The sequence below is a fragment of the Chiloscyllium punctatum genome, chromosome 15 (genome assembly GCF_047496795.1).
Source record: "Chiloscyllium punctatum isolate Juve2018m chromosome 15, sChiPun1.3, whole genome shotgun sequence".
Lineage (NCBI taxonomy): Eukaryota > Metazoa > Chordata > Chondrichthyes > Orectolobiformes > Hemiscylliidae > Chiloscyllium > Chiloscyllium punctatum.
Window position 1 is genome coordinate 2,148,268 of NC_092753.1, and position 18,672 is coordinate 2,166,939.

General features: G+C 43.8%; 1 protein-coding gene across 1 annotated transcript in view; it reads left to right on the top strand.

Moving 5' to 3' along the window:
* LOC140485979 (uncharacterized) overlaps positions 1 to 18,672 on the top strand; it is a 113,825-nt gene that overhangs the window by 63,497 nt on the left and 31,656 nt on the right. Inside the window, exons 7-9 of the mRNA XM_072584455.1 lie at positions 4,358 to 4,910; positions 12,518 to 12,721; positions 17,617 to 17,726. Coding sequence (XP_072440556.1) covers positions 4,358 to 4,910; positions 12,518 to 12,721; positions 17,617 to 17,726 — 867 coding nt within the window. The remainder of the gene's footprint in view (positions 1 to 4,357; positions 4,911 to 12,517; positions 12,722 to 17,616; positions 17,727 to 18,672) is intronic.

The following is an 18,672-nucleotide window of genomic DNA, read 5'->3' on the forward strand; positions in this document are numbered from 1 at the left end:
CTTTTCTTCCATTTGAATTACCCCTTCCTATTTTCATACTCACCCTCATCATTTGTCACCTTGTGTAGTCTATTTGTTCTCATTGTGTCAACCATGGGTAGGAGCAGTTTGCCTTTTACCTGTAGAGTGTAAAATTCTTCACTTGAATCTCCCTGGACTCTCTCCCAAACCCGCTTCTTCCATGTGTGGCCTCGGGGAAAGAAAATCGTTCCCTTTCAAATTTCCAGCTATTCAGTTTTTGAGTATCTGTTCACCAATGACATTTCTGTGCCTACTCAAATCGTTTCCTTTACTCCAACATGTGCCCTTTTAAAAATGATGCTTGTGTTCTCGTGGTAGTGTCCTTTCCTCTGTGCTAGATATCCCAGGTTCAAGTCCCACAGGTTGATTATAATATCTACCCACCCTGCCACCACCTTATTTAAAATCATTGCTCTCTCCTATCCCACTTGCTATGAAGTCCATTGTCTTTCTTCTAAACTAGAGGAGCAGGATTAAGCCATTCAGCCCTTCAAGCCTGCTCCACCATTCGATGTGATCATGGCCAATCCTCAATGCCATGTTCCCACTTTCTCTCCCTATCCTTGATGCCTTTAATAATATGTCAAACTCTTTCTTAAATGTCTTCAGTGACCTGGCCCCCGTTACCCTCAGAGAATTCCATCGGTTGGAGTAAAGGATTGTTTCCTCTCTTCAATCCTAAATGGCCTACCAGGCATCCTGATACTGTGACCCTTAGTTCTAGAGACCATGGATGCAGGCACGAGAGGCAGGATTTCGAGTATTTGTGGTGTTAACAATACAGCCATGCTTGTTTTGTATCTTTCCATCTGCCTGACTGAATAGTTACTATAGCACTCACACTATCCTGCAGAAGAGGGGGGAGAGCTAGGGTTGAGGTGACATGTGTCCCTAAGTATATTAATGGCACTTGCCTCTGGAAATCCTATTTAGCTGCCGAACATTATTGAGCAATATTCCTGATCTGATGTCATATAACCATACAGATTTACAGCAAGAGAAAAGCCCATCGAGTCTGTGCCAGTCAAAAACAATTACTTAATTATTTGAATCCCATTTGATAGCACTTGGCCACAGCCATGGTACTGCAAGTGCAAATTTAAATATTTCTTAGATATTATGAGGGTTTCAGCCTCTATCACTTTTACAGGCAGTGAGTTCCAGATTCCTAATACCCTCTGGTGTGGAAAATGTTTTTCCTCACATCTCCTCTGAAATGTCTGTCCCTCACCATAAATCCGTGTCTCCTGGTCATTAATCCCTGAATCAAGGGGAAGTGTCTCTTCCTGTCCATCTTATCTATGCCCCTCATCATTTTATATATGCTCCCTCTCCATCTCCTCTGCTCTAAGGGAAATTCCCACAGCCTAGGTGTATGTCCAAAGGTTGTACACCCACGGACCTGACTGACTGTTTAAATGGGGGGAGGATGTTCCCAACCTGTAGCAGGGGTGTAGTTTCAGAACCCAGCTTGAGCTTTATCCCAACACTTCAAGAGAAGTTGAAAGTGTCAGCTCATGGAAAGGCTCGGTTTGTTTTGAAGTGGGAGATATTCCTATTGTTCTTTGACATGTTTTTACTTGAATTTTTTTTTCACTATCTGAAGAGAAAACTACAAGAGAGACAAAAACAAAGGTCATGTAATTGTCGCACTAGTCTGCAGGGTTATGATTTTCCTTTATCAAATCGATCTGCTCGTCCTGAATGGATCTGCATGTTTTATTCATTTTGATGCCGGGGTCCTTTTTTAAAGTAGCAAATTCAGAAAGTAAACTCAGAATTACACAGAATTTACAGCACACAAACAGGCTCCTCAGTCCCAGCTTGTCTGCGCTGTTTATAAACCACACAGGCAATCTCCCACCTAACTTCATCTCAACTGATCACTGTAACCCTCTCATAGAGTGATAGAGTCATAGAGATGTATAGCATGGAAACAGACCCATCAGTCCAACCCGTCCGTGCCGACCATATATCCCAACCCAATCTAGTCCCACCTGCCAGCACCCGGCCCATATCCCTCCAAACCCTTCCTATTCATATACCCATCCAAATGCCTCTTAAATGTTGCAATTGTACCAGCCTCCACCACATCCTCTGGCAGCTCATTCCATACATGTACCACCCTCTGCGTGAAAAAGTTGCCTGGTAGGTCTCTTTTATATCATTCCCCTCTCACCCTAAACCTATGCCCTCTAGTTCTGGACTCCCCGACCCCAGGGAAAAGACTTTCTCTGTTTATCCTATCCATGCCCCTCATAATTTTGTAAACCTCTATAAGGTCACCCCTCAGCCTCTGACGTTCCAGGGAAAACAGCCCCAGCCTGTTCAGCTTCTCCCTATAGCTCAAATCCTCCAACCCTGGCAACATCCTTCTAAATCTTTTCTGAACCCTTTCAGGTTTCACAACATCTTTCCAATAGGAAGGAGACCAGAATTGCACGTAATATTCCAACAGTGGCCTAACCAATGTCCTGTACAGCCGCAACATGACCTCCCAACTCCTGTACTCAATACTCTGACCAATAAAGGAAAGCATACCAAACGCCTTCTTCACTATCCTATCTATCTGCGACTCCACTTTCAAGGAGCAATGAACCTGCACTCCAAGGTCTCTTTGTTTAGCAACACTCCCTAGGACCTTACCATTAAGTGTATAAGTCCTGCTAAGATTTGCTTTCCGAAAATGCAGCACCTCGCATATATCTGAATTAAACTCTATCTGCCACTTCTCAGCCCATTGGCCCATCTGGTCAATATCCTGTTGTATTCTGAGGTAACCCTCTTCACTGTCCGCTACACCTCCAATTTTGGTGTCATCTGCAAACTTACTAACTGTACCTCTTATGCTCACATCCAAATCACTTATATAAATAATGAAAAGTAGATGACCCAGCACCGATCCTTGTGACACTCCACTGGTCACAGGCCTCCAGTCTGAAAAACAACCCTCCACCACCATCCTCTGTCTTCTACCTTCTATTCCTTTCGCCCTCACAAACTGCCTTGCATCCCCCTTCAATGTGTCCATGCTATTAAAGTTCCATCTTCTAACCACTCTTGAAGTAAAGATGCTGGTCTTGAATTCCTTACTGGACTTATTAGTGACTGTCACATATTTATGTTTAGATTCTCCAAGTGGGGACATCTCCTTTACTCAGAGAGTAGTAGGGCCGTGGAACAGCCTGCAACAGTAGTAGATTCGCCAACATTCAGGGAATTTACATGGCTGTTGGATAGACAGACGGATGAAAATGGACTAGTGTGAGTTAGATGGGCTTCAGATTGGTTTCACAGGTCAGCGCAACATCAAGGGCCAAAGGGCCTTTACTGCACTGTAATGTTCTGTGCCAAACTCTGGTGTGTTAATGTTCAAAGCGATTTGGGTTTGCTACTTCAGGGAATACAAAAGGTTAACATATAGTTTTGATGAGACCACACCTGAAATCCTGTGTGCACTTTTAGCCTCCACATTTAAGAAGGAATGTACACCGGTTGGAGGAGGTCCAGTGAAGGTTCACAGAGTAGGTTCCCAAGATGAGAGGGCTGACCCATAGTGAAGGGATGGATCATAAATTGGGGTAATATTCTCTGTGGTTTAGGAGAGTAAGAGGTAATTTCTTGACAAGATTCTGAAGGATTTTGACAGGGTAGATGCTGAGTGATTTGCTGCGCTGGTCACGAAATCCAAACACAGGGACACAATCTCGGGGAAATGGACAGCTCATTTAGTACTGAGATGAGAAGCAATTACCTATTCAAAAGGCTGTGAATCTTCGGAATCCTCTACCCTGGAGCACCGTGGATGCTTCATCACTGAATACATTCAAGACCATGATGAATAAATATTTGGCCCCTCAGAGAATAGAGGGATAAAAGGAGCGGACGGGAATGTGGAGTTGAAATCCAGCATCAGGTGTGAACAAGTTGAGTGTCAGAGGCCTGTCGGTGGGCTATTTGATCTACTCCTGCTTTTATTTCTTGGGTATCCTTCATAATTTTAAAGATCTCTATCTCAGCTGTTTCTGGGGAAAGGAACAGAAGTCTGAATTGGAGCAAATGATTGCAGATGGGGAAATCTGTACTGAAGACAGCAAATGCTGGAGATCACAGAAGGTCAGGCAGCATCCATGGGGAGGGAGCAAGCTAATGTTTCAAGCCTAGATGACTCTTCATCAGACTCTGGTGTCGAGCATGTATTTTCGCACGTTAGCTTGCCTTCTCTCCATGGAAGCTGCCTGACCCGCTGTGATCTCCAGCATTTGTTGTTTTCAGAAGTCTTTGATAAGATAACTGTGATTAAAGTGAGTTGATCTATTTGCTTTTTTTGCTGCAGAGGCAAGTCTTGGCGTCACTTTCCAATGGTTACATCCAGAAACCCAAAAGGAAACCGGCTCTGAAATCCGCCGTGAATGAGCAGAGGAAGAGAATCCGATGTTCCAGACCAGCTAATCAGACTGAGTCCAGTGACTGGAATGAGCCAGTGATGATTCAGGTTGAAGATGATGTTGCAGATGCAGTAATTGATGAGAAACCGAACGTTTCAGCATCCTTCCGTTCTGCGGGACACATCCTTGAAACCCTGACACCAGCAATGAACTCTTCTGTGCCCGTTCTGGTGCCACCCTCATCTGCCCTGATCTCTGAGCTTAAGCCTCCTTGTCAGAGGTTGGAGAACGTGCCAGCTGCTTATAAAATGAGCAAGCCACAAGCCAGCCACAGTCAGAGATCGGTGCTGCAGCAGCTGGAAATAAAAAAAGCCCCTCAAACAGAAGGAAATACCTGCCAGAGCATTGAATTAGTGCCGGACTGTATCACCAGCAAGGAGACTTCAAAGGAGGATCCAACACCACAGCATTCATCTTTTGATCTTTCAAAGAATAGTTTTGGTAAGCAGGAACGGCCTTTTCTCCTTCTGTGGCAAGTGGCTAGATTTCTTTTTTTTTCGACACTGATTCTTTCCTTGCCAAGAATGAAAAGACATTTTCGTGGTGAGGTTACTCATTTGGTGCAGCACAGATCTGGATTTCTACTGACGTTGTCCAGGGGGACCCATTAAGTTTCTCAGCCGTGGTCAGTGAGGAAATCTATTGCCCTGGTGTACTGTGGCAATTAGTTGATAAATGGCATAGTGCTCAGTGCACAATGCAACAGGGAAGAACAGTTTTATTTTGCACAAATCATGTCAGGCCAGACCAAGTTAGTCTTTTCCGTATTCATTCACGGGATGTTAAGGTTGCTGGCTAGTCTAGCCCATTCCTAATTACTGTGGAGAAAGTGGTGGTGAGCTGTCTTCTTGTGCTGCTGTCGTCCATTAGTATATCCGTGGTGCTGATAGCAAAGAAGTTCCAGCATTTTGACCCAGTGATACTGAAGGAATGGCAATCTAGTTCAGCATCTGGATTGTATGTGGCTTCAGGAAAACTTTCACCTGGTGCTGTTCCCATGTATATCGTACCCTGTCCATCTAGATGGTAGAGGTCATGAGTTTGGAAGCATTACGTCATTTTTTTTTCTATTAATCATTCTGGTAATATGGTCTTCGCTGGCTGGACCATTGCCCGTGCCTAGTTAGACCATAGGACTTTAAGAAAAAGTAGCAAAATTAAGCCATTCAGCCCATCAAGTCTACTTCACCATTTGATCATGGCTGATATGTTTCTCAACCCCTGTCAACCCTCCTGCCTTCTCCCCATAACCCTTGATCCCTTTCCTAATCAAGAACCTATCTATCTCGGTCTTAAATAAACTCAATGACGGCCTCTACAGCCTTCAGAGTTCCACAGATTAACTGTCCTTTGGTGTAAGAACGTCTCCCTCATCTCAGTGTTACAGTGTTGTTTCTTCACTCTGAGGCTGTGCCCTAGGCTCCTAGTCTCTCCCGCAAGTGGAAACATCTTCTCCACATCCACTCTATCCAGGCCTCTCAGTATTCTGTAAGTGTCAGTCAGATCCCCCTCATCCCGCTACTCCTTATTTGACAAGCCCTTTATTTCCAGGATCATTCTTGTAAATGTGCCCTGGACTCCCTCCAATGTCATCACAGAGTTCCTTAGATACAGGGCTCAGAACTGCTCACATCAGTCTAAATGCAGTCTGACCAGAGGCTTATACAGCGTACGCAGCACATCTCTGCTCATAAATTCTAATCTTCTCAAAATGAATGCTAATATTGTATTTGCCTTACTGCCAAATAAACTGCATGTTAACTTTAAGAGACTCCTGAACTAAGACTCCTAATTCCCTTCATGCTTTAGATTTCTGAAGCTTTTTCTTATTTTGAAAATAGTCTATCCCTCTATTCTTCCTCCCTCATCGTATTCCATTGTCACTTTTTTGCCCACTCTCCTAGCCTCTCCAAATCCTTCTGCAGCCTTCCTGCTTCCTCCACGCTAGCTGTCTGCCCACCTCTCTTTGTGTCAATTGCAAAACTTAGCAGCAATGCCCCTTGAGAAGGGGCTGGTGAGTTGTCTCTTAAGCTACTGCAGTCTGTGTGCTGTAGGTATCCCCACAACGCCTTCAGCGAGGGAATGCTGTGATTTTGATCCAGTGACTCAAGAACGACGATATATTTCCATGTCAGGATGTGAGTGGCTTGGAAAGGTGGGTTAGCCGTGGGAAATGCAGGTGATGGTGTTCCCATGTATCTGCTGCCCTTGTCCTTCCAAGTGGTAGTGGTCATCGGTTTGGAAAATGCTGTCTGAGGAGCCCTGGTGAATCTCTGCATCTCCTAAGTGGTACACATCGCTGCTACTGAGCATTGGTGGTAGAGGAAGTGAATGTTTGTGGATGTGGTGCCAATTAAGCAGGCACTTTGTCCTGGATGGTGTCAAGCTTCTTGAATGTTGCTGGAGTTCCACCCGTCCAGACAAGTGGGGAGTATTCCATCACACTCTTGACTTATGCCTTATCGATGGTGGATAGACTTTGGAGGGTCAGGAGGTGAGTTATTTACTACAGGATTCCTAGCACCTGACCTGCTCTTTTATTCACTGAGTTTATGTGAGTGTGGATGTTGGATAAGTCAAGTGTAATGACCCGGAAGCAAAGAATAGCAGTCACAGGAGCAGGCAAATACCAAACAAAACTAGTTAGAGGCCCGACTCAATTCTCTGGAACGTGGTCCCAGGGCTGATTGTAGGAGCTGCTAAGCCTTCTAACCCCAAGGCCTCATAACCCCTCCCTACCCACCTCCACCCCCCAAACCCCCCCCCTGCCCCTGTCCACGAACCCACATACTCCATGCCACCACATAGCCATATGCACAGTCCTCAGCAGCTGTGTGGTGATGAAATTAGTAAACTTTGAATAATACAGTATGATAATACAACTGGGTGGCATGGTGGCTCAGTGGGTAGTACTGCTGCCTCATAGCCCCAGGGACCTGGGTTCGAACCCACCCTCGGGCACCTGCCTGTGAGGAATGTCCTCATCCTCCCCAAATCTGCCAGGTGCTCCAGTTTCCTCCCATTGTCTAAAGATGTGCAGATTAGGTGGACTGACCATGCTAAATTGCCCATAATGTTCAGGGATGGGCAAGCTAGGTGGGTTAACCATGGGAAAAGGCAGGGTTACAGGGGATAGGGTGGGATGCTGTGTGGAAGGTCAGTACAAACTCGATGAATAGAATGGCCTTTATCTGCACTGTAGGGTTTCTATGATTCAAAACACTTTGGCTGAGATGCAGTCTAGAGAAGGTTCACGTGATTGACCTCGGATATGGAGGGACTGTCCTAAGAGGAAAGGTTAAGTAGATTAAGCCTGCATTCAATGGAGTTCAGAAGGATGAGAGGTGACACATGACGTTTCTTAGTAGGATCGACAGGCTAGAGATCAGAGAGATTGTTTCTGCTTGTGGGTAGAACTATGAGAGAGGACATAATATCAGAATAAGGTGTCACATATTTAAGGCAGAGATTAGGAGGATTTTCTTCTGTCAGAGGGTAGTCTTTTCTATGGAATTCTTTACCACAAAGGGTGGTCAAGGCTGAGTCAATAACAATATTGAAGGCTGAGATCAACAGAATTTTAATCATTGAAGGCTTTCAGGAAAAGGCAAGAAAGTGGAGTTAAGGTTTATCAGATTAGCCATCATCTCAATGTACACAGAGCAGATTTGATGGGCTGAATAGCCCACTTCAGCTCTGACAGTTTATGATCTTTCACTTGGTACGAAAAAGAACTCCCATTCATAGAACTGATTCGAAGCTTTTACATTTTCTCAAGTGGTCACTCTTTTGCATAAACTTCTATTCCCACTCCACATCGATGGCAGGTAATCCTTTAATGTACTCTTTAAACTGTCAACTCAACTGTGACCTCGGAACCCCTGTTGAAATAAAGAGAACAAAGAGAACAAAGAAAGTTTCCAGCCCAGAAACAGGCCCTTCGGCCCTCCAAGCCTGAGCCAATCCAAATCCATTGTCTAAACCTGTCACCCAATTCCTAAGCATCTGTATCCTTCTGCTCCCCATCTACTCGTGCATCTGTCCAGATGCATCTTAAATTAATCTACTGTGCTTGCTTCTACTAGCTCTGCTGGCAACGCGTTCCAGGCACCTACCACCCTCTGTGTAAAGTAGTGTCGCATGTATCCCCCTTAAACTTTTCACCTCTCACCTTGAAAGTGTGACCTCTTGTTATTGAATCCTTCACCCTAGGAAAAAGCATATCTTTATCTACCCTGTCTACATTCTTCAGGATTTTGTAACCCTCAATCAGGTCCCCCCTCAATCTCCTTTTTTCTAATGAAAACAAACCTAACCTACTCAACCTCTCTTCATAGCTAATACCTTCCATAACAGGCAACATCCTGGTAAATCTTCTCTGCACCCTCTCCAAAGCGTCCACATCCTTTTGGTAATGTGGCAACCAGAGCTGTACACAGTATTCTAAATGTGGCCAAATCAATGTTGTGTACAATTTTAACATGACCTGCCAGTTCTTACACTCAACAGCTCGACCAATGAAGGCAAGCATACTATATGCCTTCTTGACCACTCTATCCACCTGTGCAGCAACCTTCAGGGTACAATGGACCTGAACTCCCAGATCTCTCTGCTCATCAACTTTTCCCAAGGCTCTTTCATTTACTGTATAATTCGCTCTAGAATTAGCCTTCCTAAAATGCATCACCTCACATTTGCCTGGATTGAACTCCATCTGCCACTTCTCTGCCCAACTCTCCAGTCTATCTATATTCTCCTGTATTCTTTGACAGTCCCTTATGCTTTCTGCTACTCCACCAACCAGTTCTTTATCCATCTAGCTAGAACACCCTGCACACCATGTGACTTCACTTTCTCTATTAGTTTATCATGGGGAACCTTATCAAATGCCTTTCTAAAGTGCATGCATATGACATCTACAGCCCTTACTTCATCTATCAACTTGGTCACTTCCTCAAGGAAATAATTCAAGCTTTTGAAAGTTAACGAAGCATCCATAATGACAAAGTAGCCTTTGATGAAATGTAAATAAAAACTCTGTTCAAACTGCATGATCAGATGATTTTATTTTTAACCTATACCTGTCAATTAAGGCAGTTTAGCAGAATTTTTAAAAAAAATACTCAGATGCAGATGCAGCCTTTTTTCAAGATTTAGAGAGCAGGATATTTAAAAAAAAACATCAGATCAAGACAGTTACACAGACCCTTATCCATCCTACAGGATGTTTACTGTTACTATGGCCTAGTGATATTATCGCTGGACTGTTAATCCAGAGACTCCGTTTATGTTCTGTCGGTTGGGGTTCAAATGCCAGCACGGCAAATGGTGCAATTTGAATTCAATTGAAATCTGGAATTAAGAGTCTAATGATAACCATGAATCCATTGTCGAAAAATCCCATCTGATTCACTAATGTCATTTAGAGAAAGTATCTGCTACCCTTACCTGGTCCAGCCTATGTATGACTCCAGACCCACAGCAATGTCGTTGACTCTTAACCTCAATTAGGGATGGGCAAGAAATGCTGGCCTAGTCAGCAACACTCTCATCCCTGAATGAATATTTTTTAACAACTTCATTCATTAGGTTAAGGACTTTGCAACAGTCATACTGACATTGTATTAGACTCAACACTACTGAGTGTGTGAATCTCACACTGCCTCTTTCACCCACCAGTAACACTTGGACCTGTCAAGATGGGGTGAAACGCCTGCCACCTTTAAAGGCCCACAGCTTCTTTCCAAATCTGCCATTAAGTCTCTTCATGTGCCACCAGGGGCCTTTATAATATTTTTCATGCCCCAACATTCTGACGCTATAACACCCCCAGTGCATCATTTGCAATGCATCAGAAACACACAGCAGGATACAATTGATGGCACAAATAAAATTCATAGGTAAAGACAGGGAGTGAAACTCTCAATGTGTATGGTCAGTTGGATAAAATTCAGCTTGGCAGTGAGCTGTGCCAAGTGCTAATCCCACCCGATATTTCTCTTCACTGACCTCACTGCAAAGAACGATCAGTTTGCATTTTTAACCAGCAACTAATTTGCTACTGACAGCTAGGTCTCCAGATTAACATTTGATGTGAAGGCTGGGTAATTGTTTACAGTGCAGCACTCCCTGAAGCGCTGTACTGGAGTGTTAGCCTAGGTTATTGATTCAATGTCTGGAACAAAGTTATATCCCTCAGCCATCTTACTCAGATGTTAAATGCAACTTGGGAAATATTTAACACACTTTATGGGGAAATGAAGCAAAAACAGAACTTTCAATGTCTGAAGAAAGTAAGATTTAATTGAGCACACAGATGCAATTTGATTATACAACGAAGTTATCTTTGGCTGCAGAAATATTTAGATAATAGGTGCGGCATATTCCAATTCATTCCTGTGAAGCTAGAACCCAGAGTAAAGTATATCTGTAATTCTGATGCAGTATTACTTGAGAGTTCATTTAATATGATACATTTAGAAGGTTTGTCATGGCATAAGTAAACAGAACCCAGTGATGAAACTTGTATATAATTCACCTACAATCATTCGAGGTACAGAATGAAGCTTTGGTACATAGAGTATTTTCAATTCCAAAGGACAATAAACAGCCTTAACTCAGATTGTATTCTGTGATATCGTCTAAACCATCACCTTTGGATGTGGAATGTGCATGCTGAATAAAACTGGGGGATGTCCATCCTTGAGTATTTCACAGCTTCCTGCAGTGGAGGAAGGGGTGGTAACCCAGAATGGCATCTTTTCAGCTTCTTTCCAGACCCATTCAGCACAGACTTTTGATGGTATGTGTGAGCTAGCTGGAAAAGAATAATTACTGACTGGAAAGCTGAATAAACAACTCAAGAGGTGACTTGTAAAGAGCTTGATGTGGAGTGTTATTTTTGTGTGAATGTGAGCCTACAACCAAAGTTAAGACGAATTTCTTAAATAGTTTTGAAATGTACGTTTGGAAAGGATTAGCCACACAGAGTATAGGAGATGGGAGGTCATGTTGCAGCTGTACAGGACATTGGTTTGGCCACTTTTGGAATATTGCATGCAATTCTGGTCTCCCTGCTGTGGAAGGATGTTGTGAAACTTGAAAGGGTTCAGAAATGATTTATAAGGATGTTGCTGGGGTTAGAGGATTTGAGCTTCAGGGAGAGGCTGAATAGTCTGGGGATGTTTTCCGTGGAGCGTTGGAGGCTGAGGGGTGATCTTATAGAGGTTTACAAAATCATGAGGGGCATTGATAGGGTAAATAGACAGGCCTTTTCCCTGGGGTGGGTGGTCCAAAACTAGAGGGCAGAGATTTAAGGCGAGAGGGGAAAATTTATAAGGAACCTAAGGGGCAACCTTTTCACGCAGAGGGCGGTGCGTGTATGGAATGAGCTGCCAGAGGAAGGGGTGGAGGCTGGTACAATTGCAACATTTAAAAGGCATCTGGATAGGTATCTGAATAGGAAGGGTTTAAAGTGATATGGGTCAGTGCTGGCTAATGGGACTAGATTAGTTTGAGATATTTGGTTGGCATGGGATGAATTGGACTGAAGGGTTTGCTTCCAAGCTGCATATCTCTATGACTCTAAAAAAGGAGTGAATGATAAGATGCTGTGGAGAGTGGACTAACATATTTACTGATAATTAGGAACAATCAGACGGACTGGACATCTTAAGAGGAAATGGATGAGTAAGATACATAATGGAGGGAAGATTGCTACAAGAAAAGGGAGGAGAGAAGGAAGAGAATATCATTGATGGATAGCTTGAAAATTGAAGGCAATTATTGGCGAATGAGAAGACTCTGTAGGGAGATATGGAGAAGACTGAGACAAGGATGATGAGGATGAAGTAGGAGATCAATTTGTGAGGTTTCCAGGGAACATCCTGAACGAATTAGCTTGTACCACTGGTTTGAATTTAGTTTAATATATAACTCATGTATTATACATGTCACAGTGACTAGGAGTAATTTTGATTGTGAAAGAGAGTTGATCCTGAGTCAAATTGCATCCTTTCAGACATTTGTTTTCTATTGCTTTTCTGAAGGGTTTTTGGGGAATCCCGAACGCAATGTTAAAATACCTGGTGCATTCATATTAAAAGCCAGTCAGAAGACCCAGCCAAAGCTGGCAGCACGTTATCTGGCCAGGAATCTGTTCACTGACGAGGTCCTGGTTACAAGCAGCATTGATGGAAGCAAGCAGCACGGGATGAAATTACTGGATCCGAATAAACTGGCAGCTGTGAGAGGTGAGTTTACTGCACTTCAGTATTGCCACTGGACCAGCCAGATCACATCTCAGATTAGTTCTTTGTTTAAAAGAGACTATGCTGACTTTAAGCTTTCAATTACAGGTAACCAGTGTCATATTGCAGCTAATTATTCAACAGTATCATGCCCAGCCTCTAGTAAAGAGAGTTTGGGTGATGCTTCTATTGATGGTCTCTTGTATAAGCGACACTGTTGGTATGAATGAATGCCATCATTTAACCTACTGTCTTTGTAACATTAGTGCAGGTCTTCTGGAAGGGAAAGGAAGCTGCTGCTATTGAGTTCCTCTGAGTTGGGTACGCTTACTTACCCAGTGCATTTGTATCGTTTGCTCGTGTGTCTTCAGAGGTTTCAGAACCTACTTGCCTTCTTTTCGCTGTCTGTGCATTTTCTTATTCACTCATGTACAAACAGATGTCCCGTAATGTTGCTGACTGGTGAATGATGATGTATTATGTATTACCATGCATATGGGATGAGTGCAGCTCCAACACCACTTAAGAAAATTAACACCATTCAGAACAAAGTAGCCCACTTAATTGGCACCACATCCACAAACATCCACTCTCTCCACCACTAACGCTCAGTAGCAGCTGTGTGTACTGTCTACAACATACGCTGCAGAAATTCACCACGCCCATGACTATCTCGAAGGACAAGGGCAGCAGATACATGGGAACACCATTCCCTGTAAGTTCCTCTCCAAGCCACTCACCATCCTGACTTGGAAATATATCGCCATTCGTTCAGTGCCGTTGGGTCAAAACCCTGAAACTTTCTTCCCGACAGCAGTGTGTGTGTACGTACACTGCATGTACTGCAGCAGTTCAAGAAAGCACCTGCTCAAGGGTAACTACAGATAAGCAAGAAAAGCTGACCCAGCTAGTAACACCCAAATCCTGGGAGTGAATTTAAAAAAAAACTTCGACTCAGGGGCATTTTAAGCTCAGAAACATTGCACTATTGCCACATCACTTAGTAACTTCAATATGTGCAGTGAGGGTCCCTGGGATCTAGGAGGACTCCGAAATGAGCCAAAATTTAGCATCACAGAACTGGAGTCTCACAGTCCAATAATATTTTGTGGGAGACTTTGGGAATGTCGGAACAGATTTCAGGATTCAGGGCTACCAAAGAGTGAGGTCATAGAAAGAATGGGGTAGGTTCTAGGATCTAGGGAAGGAAATTTTCATCTCTGACAGCAAGAGGCAGTTTAACTGTCACACCACTGCCATGGTTTAAAGTGTGGGATTTGTTCATTGTCCTGAGGAAATGGTAGTGATGTTTGATGAAATCACCACCGTAATGAAAATATTGTGACAACCAAGCAGAGAAACCATGACTTGGGGACAGGGGGAAGGGCTGACAATTCTGAAGAGTTGGATCTGAGATGGTTGAGGCTAACAGCTCTGGCAGTTCGGGAGAGGAGGGTGATTAAGTGCTTTGTGAGGGGAGTGAAAAGCATGCTGGGACGTACTGCTGGCAGCTCCATTTGTGCAATGAGGCCTCAGGCCTTTTCCGTGTTCCTGACAACAGGCTCCTCCGGCTCCTTAGTGGGCGGCATGGTGACACAGTGGTTAGCACTGCTGCCTCGCAGCGCCAGAGACCTGCATTCAATTCCCGCCTCAGGCGACTGACTGTGTGGAGTTTGCACGTTCTCCCTGTGTCTGCGTGGGTTTCCTCCGGGTGCTCTGGTTTCCTCCCACAGTCCAAAGATGTGCAGGTCAGGTGAATTGGCCATGCTAAATTTCCCGTAGTATTAGGTAAGGGGTAAATGTAGGGGTATGGGTGGGTTGCGCTTCGACGGGTCAGTGTGGACTTGTTGGGCCGAAGGGCCTGTTTTCACACTGTAATCTAATCTAATTACATCCAATTGGAGCCTCTTTCAGGCACTTTTCAGGACGCCCTTCATGGTCAGCTGATTCCTGTGTTTACATTGCTGTCTTAAAGCTGTTAAATGTGAATTTTCCGCCTCTGAAAATTAATAGAAGAAAAGTCATGAGTTGGTCTGCACACTGCAGTTTCCTACAAGTGAATTTCATGCCAACTTACTGCCTTAAATAGACAGAATTTTCCATAAAGTAAAATGATCCCATAAAATGCTCAGAAGTTCACCATTTGCATAATTTCCAAATGTAGAGGGATACTTGAGGCAGTTAAATGTTTCAGGACAGACCGTCCAAATGAATTTTCAGCAACAATGAGCAGGCAAGTGACTAAAACAAATGCTTCCTCGGTAATTACTCTGTTTCTTCACTGCCTGCCAAAAAGGAATGTGCAACCAAGTGCTATGTTTCGAACAGTTCGTAATAGAAAACAGTGTTGACTAATAAATTTAAATAAATGCCAGACCTTCCTGAAGTAAAGATTGAGAATTCAGTGTTTATTGGGAAGTAAAGCAAAGAAGGCCTCAATTATCATTAGTTGGGAGGGTTGTACAGACTATTAAACTCCAGGTAATCCACAGAGAAGGCCAGAAGATCCCAAACTGTTCAGAGTGTACAAGTGGCATTGAAATCATCATTCCTGCTGTAATGAGGAAGACGTGTGCAACTGAAGTGCATTAATAGAAGAAGTTGGTAGATTTAGAGAGGCTGAAGATGTCTGGAGCTGTGGGCAGCGAGCAATTGTATAGTGTTGAGGTCGAGAATCAGCCACAATCACCTTAGAATGGCAGAGCAGGCTGAATGGGCCAAATGGCTAATTACTGGCCCTATCTTCAGTGTTTCTTTGAAGCTGAGGCTTTTGTGGTATTAAAAATGAGCAAAGCAACATTGTGTTAAGGAAGAGAGTCAAACAGAGACTGTTTCTCTTCCAGATGGAAAATCATTGTTGTAAGTGTGAAAAGCTGACTGTGATGTGCCCTGCAGTGTTGCAACCTGTCAAGATTTAGGGCAGTATTCAGTGGAGACAGCAGAGATTTGACTCACACCTTTTTTTGGGAATGCCTTTTTAACCAAGTGCGAATTAGGCAGTTGCAAGCCATCCCCAGGATCGTGGACTCCTGGGGCAAAGGTGCCACGTCAGGAGCTGTCAGCCAATCTGAGGCCAGCAACTCTTCATTGCTCAGCAGTGCCAACAGTAGGGGGCAGTGGGTGTTATCAGTACTACACCAACCTTTGGTTCAGGATCACCAGTGGACCAATGGTTTTGAAAGGAGCATTGTGGGCTGGTTTCTTCATGAGGGGAGAGAGGTGATTGCCATGAAGGGCACAAGGTTGGCTCTCAGTAAGTCCCATAATGCAAAGTTCCTCGCTCATTGTCCAAACTTATAAAGGAATGAAGGAAAATCACGAAGGACAGCTGACACCATTGTATTCAGAGAAGCCAGGGAGTCAAAGGACAAAAATGATCCATGCTCCGTGAAAGACAAGAATATATTCGATGTGATCAATTATCTAGATTCAGCTAGAAATACTTCAAGCGATCAGTGGTACTCTACAAGCGAGGTACACCCATTCCCTACAATAAAGAATGCATCTCTACTGTGCAATGCCATTTCCTGGAGCCCTGAGATCAAATGATAAAACTTAGCAGCAGTCTTTTGTTCTAAAAATATTAGCTGGTGGTTAGAAGACATATAGGCAAAAGTGAGGGCTGCAGATGCTGGAAATCAGAGTCTGGATTGCATCCGAGGAGCAGGAAAATCGACGTTTCAGGCAAAAGCCCTTCATCAGGAATGAAGGTAGGGAACCTCCAGGGTGGAGAGATAAATAGGAGGGGGGTGGAGCTGGGGAGAAGGTAGCAAAGAGTACAATGGGTGGATGGGGGTGGGGATGGAGATGATAGGTCAGAGAGGAGGGTGGAGCGGATAGGTGGGAAGGGAGATTGGCAGCTAGGACAGGTCATGAGGATGGAAGGTTGGAACTAGGGTAAGGTGGGGGGAAGTCCACATTGATGCCCTGGGGTTGAAGTGTTCCGAGGTGGAAGATGAGGCGTTCTTCCTCTAGGCGTCGGGTGGTGAGGGAGCGGTGGTGAAGGAGGCTCAGGACTTCCATGTCCTCGGCAGAGTGGGAGGGGGAGTTGAAATGTTCCGCCACGGGGCGGTGGGGTTGATTGGTGCGGGTGTCCCAGAGATGTTCCCTAAAGCGCTCTGCGAGAAGGCGTCCAGTCTCCCCAATGTAGAGGAGACCGCATCGGGAGCAACGGATACAATAAATGACATTGGTGGATGTGCAGGTGAAACTTTGATGAATGTGGAAGGCTCCTTTGGGCCTTGGATGGAGGTGAAGGGGGTGGTGTGGGGGCAGGTTTTGCAATTCCTGCGGTGGAAGGGGAGGGTGCCAGGAGGGGACATATAGTTAGCCCCTTATTTGGTGAATGGTGTTACTACAAACTCTCAGTACATAAGCGACTGACTGAATAAAGCAAATATTCCAGGATGAACAACAATCTATGAAGTCATCACTAATGATTAAGATTGTTTTATAGATGCACTGAATGGAAAGGTGCATATTGTTAATGGAAGATGAAGTAAGGTAGGAGGATATAGCATAAACATCAGCATAGTTTGGATACATCAATAGTCTGTTTCTACGTCGTCCAGTGTTTTATAATTATATGAGAAACACAGATGTGTACAGTGCAAGTAACTTACAGGACCAAATTCTTGCAATCTTTACTAACATTAATGTAACATTGCTCAATAGTAGGCTGTAATGTTGAGCTGACTCTCTGAAGTTTCACGGTAGTTTGTATGAAGGAATCTGAGCTGACCTAAAACGTGGCTGAAGTGCTGTCTATTTCTGATTTGAATTAGTTCAGCTTAAAAATAATTTTCAAGTCACATCATGATTTTGACCTTACTTTCCACAATCTGATTGTGTGCCTGAACCCAGTATGTACATTTATAATTCACACATTGTTCTTCCAGAGTTCCTAAGCAAACAGTTCCCTCACCATGACCTCAATGAGGTTGGGAAAGATTGGAAGGCCTGTATCTCAGCGATCAACAGCATGATCAGTGTTACAAGGAGAAGAGCTGTAAGTTTTTTTTATTTAACTCGTGCAGTATCCACATTCAGGAAGAGAATACAGAATGACTCAAAGCCAAATTGCTAAACTGGCTATTTCCTCTGTTATTCAGCATTCATGGAGACAAAGCAAGCTAACATGAATGCAGCTCTGATGAAGAGTTATTTAGACTCAAAACATTAGCTTGCGTTCTGACCTGCTGTGATCTCAGCATATTTTGTTTTTAGTACAGATTCTAGTATCTACAGTAACTTGATTAAGAACAAAGAACAAAGAAAATTTACAGTCCAGGAACAGGCCCTTTGGCCCTCCAAGCCTGAGCCGATCCAAATGTCCTGTCTAAACCCGTCGGTCAATTCCTAAGCATCTGTATCCCTCTGCTCCCCACCTACTCACACATCTGTCCAGACACATCTTAAATGAATCTACCGTGCCTGCCTCTACCATCTCTGCTGGCAACGCTTTCCAAATACCCATCACCCTCTGTGTGAAGTACTTACCACGTGTATCCCCCTTAAACTTTCCACTTGTCACTTTGAAAGCATGACCTCTCGTTATTGATGATCTTTGCTCTAATATTCAGACTGCTTTATCAAAGTCAACTGTTACTGCTCTCTATAAATGTAAATAACATGGTAACATTTCAGACACACACGAGGAGGGATTTATTATTGATCTATTGAGATTGATTTGAAGTGGTACCCACTGCTTACAGGACAGATTTAATCCCAGGCCTCTGTCACTCTGCTGTCTTTATATTTGGTGTCCCACGTTATGTAATGTGAAACATGTCGTGGTTCCTGATTCTGATCAAGTCTGAACACATTGAAACATAGCATTCTGACAGTGTAGACCCTGCTGTGACCCATTCATGGCCACTCACATTAAAAATTAATTTCAAAGGAACCGATAGAACAAAACTTAAGAATTTTGAGCACATATCGGCCATTCACCT